Source organism: Priapulus caudatus, unplaced genomic scaffold (genome assembly GCF_000485595.1).
Source record: "Priapulus caudatus unplaced genomic scaffold, Priapulus_caudatus-5.0.1 Scaffold25, whole genome shotgun sequence".
NCBI lineage: Eukaryota > Metazoa > Priapulida > Priapulimorpha > Priapulimorphida > Priapulidae > Priapulus > Priapulus caudatus.
Window position 1 is genome coordinate 50,457 of NW_014577086.1, and position 10,210 is coordinate 60,666.

Sequence of the window (10,210 nt, forward strand, 5' to 3'; positions counted from 1 at the left end):
ATAGCGCAGTGCGCTAAACACAATGTGTTATTTTCGTTTTTGTGCCAAACTCTATCGTAGGAAACCGTTCTAGCCTAGCAGAATGCCCTAGTTCTTGAGATCGGCGATTCCGTACCTCAATGGGTCCCCACCTTTGAAATTATAACAGAGAGGTGCGGCGTACGCTGTGATTGGAAGACACAAAGTGTCAATCCTCGGCGCGCCTCGGCATCATGGCCGCATCATGTCGAGGCTTAGCTGGCTAGGTATAATATAGACTGGTACCCGGTCGACAGTTCTACACGCTACACTAACGTCGTGTAGCGAACGGGTACCAGTCCAGAGGAGAGACCGGATATTAAAGAGGCGATGCGCAAAGGAGGCGTTGATCCTAACCGCTGAGCACGCACGCGACCGCGGGAACGTGCTACGAAAGTATCAGGCGCTGGGAGCTATGCATCCGTGCGCCGAATGCATAGGTCGGCGCACGAATCCATAGCTGCCAGCGAAGTCGAGAATTTTACCGGGAATACAATGAAAGAGCGTTCGTTCGTTCGTTCGTTCTTTTGTTCGTTTTCGTGTTCGTTCGTTTGCTCATTCGTTCATTCGCTCGCTAGGTTGCTCGTTCGCTCCTTCGTCCTTTTGGCTCATTCGTTCGTTCGTTCGTTCGTTCGTGGCCGTCAGAAGACTGACTGATTTTACCATTGGATCTTGGCTGCTTATATAGGAGCCCGCGGTAACGTAGGATCCAGGCGGCGCCTCCCTGTCCCGTGCCTCGGGTGCCTGGCCGTTGTCCCCCTTGCTTAACACGTGTACAGGTGATGCAACCCCCTTAGTCCAGTATACACGCGAGCGTCGTACCCCCTTGTCTGCCACGTGCTCGGCTGACGCCGCTCTCTCGCCCGGCGCGTGTACGTAATGGTGCAACTCCCTGATCTCCCACATCAGCTAGCGCCACCCTCTCGCAGGAAAACTTTCTATCTCTGTTGCGGTGGCTGGTCTCTGGTTGTATGACGTCATCCCCCCTGAACTCCACAACTCTTCACTCCCCCCTGAAATCTCCACAACTCCTCCCAACTTCTCTTAGTATCCGCCCTCGGATACGATTTACCTTCCCTCGTCGTGTGATAGTCGTTCTTTTCCTCTGCTTTCTTTCCGTTGTTACCATTATTTGTCACTGTTTCAGTCGTGCTCTCTTCAGTCCTTTACCGTGTCGTCGTCGTGCACATGTACCACAATATTGACACTATGTCTTTCCTGTACTCAGGCCAGTAAAATCTCTGCTGAATACTAGCCCTGCTTCGTTTTTCACCTCGATGTCCTCCCGTTCGATGATAATGCAATTGTTGAAATACTTCTTTCCTCAATTCTGCGGGTATTATCAGCCGACTGATTGGCTGGATTGGTGTCACCGGTGTCTCCCACCGCCGATACAATCTTCCTTTGTGTACCTCCAGTTGGTGCCATTGCCCCCAGTATGCTTTTGCTTCCGCTCCCATTCCTGCGATTTCAGAAAACTCAGGCCTATCTGACGCCGCCTCTACTCGTTCCTTAAAGAAGACTATGACAGGATCCCTGTCCTGCAATCTCTTAACGTTCTCGGGGTGCCATATACCATGGTCATCCCCTTCATCCTCAGGGTTTTCCGTACGATTCTCTCGCCTCTGGTTCCCATCGATCATGACTAAAACGCGGCCATGTTTCTCTTCATCCTTCCATGAAAAATCATCAGTCCTCCCATTACGGCTGAGTGGTTCATCTCTCCTCTCTACCTCGTCTTCTTCTTCCGGCACGGTCGTCTCCTCCTCGCCTGTTTGTATCTCTGTCGCCAATGGTACAGTCTTCTCTGCAGTCCCATGTCTGTTCTCTGGGCAATTCTCCTCAGGGAGTCTCGTTTCCTCCTCCCCTTTCTCTCTTCTCTTCTCACTGTCTGGTACAGTCCCTTCTGCCAGTACTGACAACCCCTCCATCTTGTGCTCCTTCATTGACTCCAACTTGTCGAACCCGTCGCCATTCAACAGTGTAGAACTTGATCCACTGTCCACGAGGGATTTTCTTAAACATTCTTCCTCCTTTCCAAGCACCATCCAGGTGGGATGACACTGTACGGGTGATATTGAGACTGTTGATATTCGCTCCTGTTCTGCTGTGATGGATTTCTTACTTTTATTTTCTTTAAGCTGCTTCTCCAGTTGTTCGCCGTCAGTTTCCATGTCTCCAGATATTTTGTTTATTTTATCGAAATTGAAGTGAGTAAGTCGTGTTTTACCTCTCTCTGCCTTGCGATGGACCAGGTCACCGACCCTATGCCTGGTCCTTCCTAGTTTAATGATTGTTGATCTCGCATTCTTGTGGCATTTGGTAGTGTGGATTTCTTTATATCGTTGTCATGCAGTCTCTGCGGACAGGCACTCTGCATATGTCCGTTCCTTCTGCAGTAATAACACTCAATGTTTCTTATTGGCGCCATGTCCTGCGGTGACCTTGCCATTCCTCTCATAGGTAGGTATGGTGTGCCTTGACCTGATCCTTGACCTTTTCCCCAACCAATGTTTTCACGCAGCCTCCCCTGGCTCTCGGTTTCACCCCTCATCTTACCCATTTCTTGCTTTAGATGCCGTACCTCAGCTCGCAGTTGGTTAAGCAGGCTTGATGTTTGATCTATTTGCTGTACCACAGCTCGTACATGATAACTCCAGTCTGCTGGCGGCTTCCTGCTATGTACAGTTTCTCTCGTTACTGCTTCGAACTGGGCTACGCGGGTTATAGCTTCATCCATTGTGTTCGGCTGTTGAAGGAGTACATAGCGCTGAATCTCCGTATCTCCCAGACCTTCCAGATATTTATCGATCAGGATCTCCTCAAATTGATGACCGATCATTCCCGGGTATGCGCGATTAAACAGCTGTCGCACGACGGCTCCGTATTCTTCAGGAGTTTCTTCCCCTCTCCGGTTCCTGTTGCGTAATTCGCTTCGATGTACGTGCTTCCGCTCTGCGGGGTCGAATCTTTGCTGCAGACAAGAAACAATCTGCGCATAGTTGGTTTGCTGTGATCGAGGCATTTCAATCATTGCTTCCAATGCTTCGGCTTCCAGACATAATCCTAGCTCTATGCCCCATGTCTCCTCTGTCCAGTTGTTGTAGGTAGCTGTCATGACAAATTTAACCAGGAACTGTTTTAAAGCAGTTCCGTCTCCTTTCCGAAATGTTGGCGTATTTCGTTCCTTTCTAGGTGTGCTGCTATGACGTGGCATTGTAGGGCGGGAGCCGCTCCCCATGCGGGTGCGCTGCTCTTCCACGTCGCTAGGATAGGCAGATATATCATCATTCTGCCCGGCTGTATCCGACTTTTCTTTCTTCGTCTTGCGTGGCATGTTGCTGGAAGCAGGCATTGCTTGTCCGCCTACATGCGGAGTTTCATCGCCGTCCTTCTCTGAGCCTGACGATATTACCTAATATCACGCCGCCCGTTTTGCGTGGCATATGAAAGCCAAGTTTTTTATGATTGAAAAAACTTAACTTTCCGAACGCTGCCATTAGCTGATAGTTGTCTACCTTTGTTTCCAGTACACATCCAGCGCATTCACCTTTTCACAATTACATGAATCAATGGATCCGGGTCTGCATGCACTACGCTTGTTTGTCATGGAGTAGGCGTGTGAGAAAAAGGATCTAACTATATGAGCAGAGAAAGAATTGGTTGCTCGGAGGAGAATTAAGGGAAAGGAGGATAAGGCGGAGAAAGAAGAAGATATGAAGATTAGAGAGATGATCCGCATTATCTACATCTGATATTCTCCTGCTTTTGCTTACTTCTCCCCCTCTTCACCCTAGCTCCTTCCCATCTCCACCATCTCGTCTCCCTTAGCATCTTAACTCAGTTACTCAGTATTCCCTGCCTGTTCCAGTGCTTCCCATGTCTCTTGTTCTTCTCACGCTGATGCCCACTTCATTGGCTCCTTTAAATATCCATCGTCTGTACGCCACTAAGCATCCCCACTTGCCCACCCCGCTGCCTCTCACTGCTCCCTTCCTGACTAGCACTCATCTTTATCATAGCCCTCCATACCTGTATTTTTTGCCTGACACGAGCAGCGACGCCGTGCACTCGACTATACGTGCCATCAAGAGCTGTTATCCATGCATTCATAACATCAGAAGTAGCCTATTATCTACTTCTGATAACATCAAACTAAAAGAACGCGTGTAATGCAAGAAAACAAGCGTATCGTAATGCCAATGCGCACGCTATCCCCATCAACTGATGAAAGTGCACAATTGAGAATGCCATTACCTTGCTGATATAAACGTTTCGCTTTTGCTTCGTTGCCATGGCAATGGCAACGACGATGTATATGACTAACGCCCTTCATTTTTCAGGTTATCAAGGATAAAAAATTAATTGCGGCGGTGGTTGCGGTTACGGCAGTTAACCTGCTCGTGCTGTGTACGTGGGAAGCGGTTGATCCACTGAGCGTAACCGTCTACAACGCTACTGCGCTAGTGCGTAAGCCTAGAAATATGAGGAATTAGTCGGGTACATCGCCCGCGTATATTGTAAAAAACTACCACAAAACTCCGCTAATTTTGACCTGGCCTCGATTTAGCGATTTCTGACTAAACCCTAACCCTAAACCCTAATATATTATATATCATATACATATATAATATTAGTCCGAAATAGCTAAACGAGCCCAGGTCAAACAGAGGTCAGGCCGGGACATTAGACCACGACGCCACTGCACAACTTGGGTGGATTTATGCAGGCACTACCATCTGCGGCCAGTGGCTGCTCTGTGTGCTGACAAGAAAGGGCGCGCGGAAACAGGCATTTGCGATGAGCCGCTCTGTTAGCCTTGTAAAATTAGGACTTTGCCAAAACATTCTGCATGGCCACCATGACCTTGGTATTTCTGTAAATGGCATTTCCTTCTTCTAGGTTCCTACAATGGAGCCATAAGCGCATTGCGTAAGTGTAAAGTTTCTGCATGTAGCAAGGTATTTGCGGGTGAGATTAGGCCAACTAAAAAGTACAATGGAAGACCACCTATTAAGGGCCTATGCATATTGATACACATGGATTTATGTTCACTTTTTTGACAGCACATAGCACATGATATAAGCACAGGACTTTGTGGCTTTCATCGAACTCTTCTAAAGTAGCATATTCAATTTTATGAACTAAAATTATAAATCATAATATGAAGTTTTAAATATTTTACTTAATTTTTTAATTATGTTTAGCTCATGTAGCTTCTATGTTCATTCGTGCTAGTCAGCCGATATTGCAGTCTGTGCGGTAATGTTCCTCGTGTAGACATTTATAAGCCTCCAGTTGGGAGTCGCGTGAGCATATACTGGGATACAAATACATAGTTAGTAAAACGGATTAAAGCAGAGTTAATACAGTAATAAAGAAAGATCCACCTTACATTTCTAAAGGTATCCGAAGAAAATTACGATGTGAATGTCATAAATCAAGTACAGGTGTGCAAGTCAGCCAGTGAGGCGTATTTTCTAGGACCGGCTTACGCCATTCAGAGTCTGCTGCTTGCTCGTTTGGAACTTCATCGCGTACGAGACTAGAAAGTGAGATGCGACGTCCGTTTACCCTCACGCCTACGTATGATGATCCAAAGTTGTCATAGCAGGGGACGCGCGGTATTACACGTTGAATAACGTTTGCATAGCGTCGTGCATTTCTGCTCCACACTTCAATTCGCGTCGATCTATTACGTCGCGCATTTGCAACCACTATGTAGCACTTATGTTCATCACTTATTTTCATCACGTGTGTTCATCACTTGTGTTCATCACTTGTGTTTATCACTTGTGTTCATCACTTGTGTTTATCATTTGTGTTCATCACTTGTGTTCATTACTTGAGTTCATCACTTGTGTTTATCACTTGAGTTCATCACTTGTGTTCATCACTTGAGGTCATCACTTGTGTTTATCACTTGAGTTCATCACTTGTGTTTATCACTTGAGTTCATCACTTGTGTTCATCACTTGAGGTCATCACTTGTGTTCATCACTTGTGTTCATCACTTGTGTTTATCATTTGTGTTCATCACTTGTGTTCATTACTTGAGTTCATCACTTGTGTTCATCACTTGTGTTCATCACTTGTATTCATCACTTGTGTTCATCCCTTGTGTTTATCACTTGTGTTCATCACTTACTCGACCAAGTTTCCAAAGCGGGAACTAGTACAGCAATATCGTATAGGTAATGCTTACATCCGTTCTACATAGATTTACCGTTAGATTTCTTATTGCGCATTAACAACGCTTCTAGTACCATAATATGTTCATTATTATTTTACAGTTAACTTCGCGAGCTTCGTATACAGTAACAAGAGAAATCGCGTATAAAACTGGACACTGCAGGATTTATTTTCGATCTTATTTATATTTGCGCACCAACAGGTGAAAGTAGAAGAGTTCAACGACTCCAAACTGATAGCGACCTGTATTTACAATTACGTAATCTTCGGTGTCGTTGGCGTCGGCGTCGTCATGATGATGGGTGACATGGCGATACCGAGATACGTCGTGAAGAGCGCATGCGTCATCTTTGCTACTACGTTGACGCAGAGCATCATATTTGTACCGAAGGTTCGAATTATAGCCTCTAGTATCAACTAATGAATGAACGAAATGACACGTGAATGACGCACGCGCGCGCATGTTTACGGTCAGTATATATGTACTACAGCGGAAAGTATTTTTAAAAACAAACACGCGCACATCACCGGGTAGTAGTAGAGATATTCGCCGAGGTCCCAATCTATTCCAGATCATAGCCCGTCATCGTACTACGAACGCAATAGAAGTCACTCAGCACCAGGTGGCGACAGCAGCGAGTATAGCCCCCACCAGCCAGCTCCACCAACTCCACGGCGTCAGCAACGCAACTGACATGCATGAGCTCAGCACCGTGAAAGAGCAATTAGCGCAGGTGTGCGATTACCAACCGATAGCGATATAACATATATAATGCATCTTATTATTTTTTATTTGAAATATAGTCCAGGGCCACATGTAAACAATATTTTTAATACCTTCACGTATAACCCATGCACTTTTTGAAAACGAACTGTCCTCCATGAATAACTAACGCATTAGGCCCGTGCGAGCGTGCCGTGTGGGATTCGTGCGTGCGTGCGTAGGTGCGTGCGTAAGTGAGTGAGCGCATATAGAGAGTGCGTGCGTTCGCCTTGTGCTGGCAATTTTGCCGTACTCCTTCCTACCCATAGCTGCATTTAAAGTTAAAATCTATTCCAAGAATGAAAATATGTACTAACTGTTGATCAAAAACACAACGACTTTTGTAGTTTGACGCGTTAAGGACTCGTTTTAGGCGCAGACGGAAAATAAGACGCTGAGTGAAGAAATCCATAGGCTCCGTAGAATCATAGAGGAATCGCAGGCCTCCGAAGCGCCACACTGAAGCCGTAGCTACAATCTATCTATAACTGTTTTCCGAGCGCACAGTGCACACAGTAATAACCTCGAATTTGTGTGCGCAGCGTCATCCTATATAGAGATATTAACGTTGAATGGGGTTAGTTAGTGTATATGTGTATGTATAATTATCATGATCATTATCATTGATAATATTTATCCAGCAAACATACAAATTAAGTGAGCTTGTTACATACAATTGAAAACCATTTCAACGTTTGAGTGTGGTTAAATATAGCATTAATATTTGATTTTGAAGAATTCTACGCATTATATTTGTCCGTCGTCTATGATTGGCCATCGTACTCAGAAATAATTATTTCTGACTACGATGGCCAGCTATAGTCGTCTATAGACTCCCAGAAGTATATAATAGCAGAGCTGGACAGAGGGAAGAGGGAGAGATTTCTAAGCAAAATTACATCGAAAGATCTAGAATGCATGCAGAAGCGATAACCATATCGCGTGCTCGTGAATACACATAATTATATAAACTCCTAAGGAAAGGAGCGGGCATATTGATCAAGGTTTCGCTTAAGTTGCTAGCATGTACCTAGAATATAGGTACCCAACTCCATGTCGCTAATCTGTAGTACGTCTGTGAACTGCCGTCGTATTCTTGTATCTATTAGTGTAACAACCACAAAAGAACGATAGTAAATGTAATGAAAACATCACCGCTTTAGAGTTACTTATTGCATTTAACTTAATAAAACTAAATGTATCCAGTGTCGCATAACTATTGTTAATTATTTTTTATTGCCGTAAAAAACACTGTCTATCGTAATCCAAGATACTCGCAAAGATAGCGAGGTCATTAGAACTATATACTTCTCTGCAACAGGAACTTACCAACAGCACATTACCGTAGACTAACAGTATCGATATCTATATTATTAGATATTGTTAGTCTATGATATTACCACGTGGCACAACATCTGCGTGCTGGCTGGGGATGCAAATATACGAACTGATTTCATTGTATTTTTGTCTTTCATGACAAAATACTCATTTTCCGTATGTGAGAAACTAGCTACGCAGTGCACCATAGCAGTGCTTAGTTTAACTGGTGAATGGTTCACCCAAAGGTGAATGAAATTATTTTAGGGTGAATGAAACTAGAGGAGTGAATGAAGGGTGGAATTCAGGCCCGTTCCAAGCTTTTCAAAAAGGGGGTGGCATGACATGAGTAGGCATAATTAAAAATTTCTGTGACATAATGTGCGCGAAGCGCTCATCACGAGCGCGAAGTCTCTCATGGCCGGGGTCCAGGACCCGCTGAAAGACCCTGAAAGCTCGGGGTTTTAGACGCTCTCTGGTACAAACTGAGCCTTATCTTGGAGCATTTTTGCACACAATTTATGGCCAATATTTCAGAAATAATTTTGGTTGAGTCAAGAGTCATGAATGATGAGTCAATGAATTGCGCAACGAATTCACTTGCCGGCTAAATAACTAATTCCCGGGGTAAACTCTGGAAAAAAGGCGCGCGACGCACCCATCGCACCCTCCCCCTTCGGACGACCATGGAATAAAACAGAAAAGGTGAAGACTTAATTTACTCGGTATATGATATCTCGCTATACAATAAAAGGCATTGCCATTAAAGTCGTTAGTAATTATCGTTAGCGCTCTTATTCTCTTATTCTTATTCTCTTAGTCGTTAGTGCTCTTATTGCACTGCAGCTGAAAATTTGATGTTTTTTCTCTCTACCTGCTTTTCTAATTTCAAAGTAGCAGGATATTTCCCAAATTTACCGTAATATAACCTTTTGGGGGCGACCAGACGATCTAGTGGGATCATAAAGATATAAATGGCAACACTAGTGGAGGATCGCCATAGACAACTATTGAACTGTAACTTTACTGCGAGTTGTTAATTTAGCTACTTTTCTGATAAAACTAGAATTCTACATAATAAGCAGATCTGAGCACCGTTTTGGGCGATCTAAAGTTAGATTGTGCAAGGGAGAGTAAGACGAAAATAACCAAAAACAAGGTAATTTAGTCGCGGGCAAATGAAATTTTGCGATAAAGACTCGATGGTGAATGACACTGCAATAGTTTAAGAAGCACTGTACCATAGCGCACTATTTTATCAGTTATTATAGAGGGTGTAGGCGTATTAATTCGGTGCAAGTTCTATTTTCGGTGATATCACGGTTCATACTACGCTATATATATAGTGAAGTGCAATACGACAATTCTCGCTAACGGAGATTTGCTTGGGTTGTAATGACATGTAATGACATAAGATTGCATGGCAGAGGATGTGTGCAGTCGTGAATTAGTCGGAGGTATTTCGGCAGATTGTCCTGCTGAAACAGTAAATAAATTGAGATAGGGGAGGTTTGAGGGAAGTGGAGAGATGAAGGAGGCAGAGAGGGGGAAGGGTGGAAAGGAGTCGGAGAAGAAAGACGGAAAAAAGCGTGAATCGAGCAAGGGATGCAGGGATGGTCAGTTAGTTACGGAAAGCTAACGAGAAATAATGGGGCCTGGCGGAAAACAACCTGCGGGAAATATCTTTGATTTCCACTATAGATATCCATAGATATCTAATAATACAAGGAATCTTATTATAATTAAAATGTATAACAAACTAACTTATTAGAGATAATACAAGTCAGAAGAAACGCTCACAAATAGCTCATGACGAAAATGACCCTCATACATTGTGCACACAGGAGGTATATAGTCACAATGTAAAAATACAGACCAAAGTTCGACGGTAGACTTCGCTCAGAGGACAGACTATTTCAG

General features: G+C 44.3%; 1 protein-coding gene across 1 annotated transcript in view; it reads left to right on the forward strand.

The window, feature by feature from the left end:
- LOC106813961 (gamma-aminobutyric acid type B receptor subunit 2-like) overlaps positions 1–8,189 on the forward strand; it is a 38,900-nt gene extending 30,711 nt beyond the window's left edge. The window contains exons 14-16 of the mRNA XM_014818215.1: positions 6,413–6,601; positions 6,783–6,944; positions 7,347–8,189. Of these exons, the coding sequence (XP_014673701.1) occupies positions 6,413–6,601; positions 6,783–6,944; positions 7,347–7,436 (441 nt within the window). The 3' untranslated portion in view covers positions 7,437–8,189. The remainder of the gene's footprint in view (positions 1–6,412; positions 6,602–6,782; positions 6,945–7,346) is intronic.
- Positions 8,190–10,210: the final 2,021 nt, after the last annotated feature.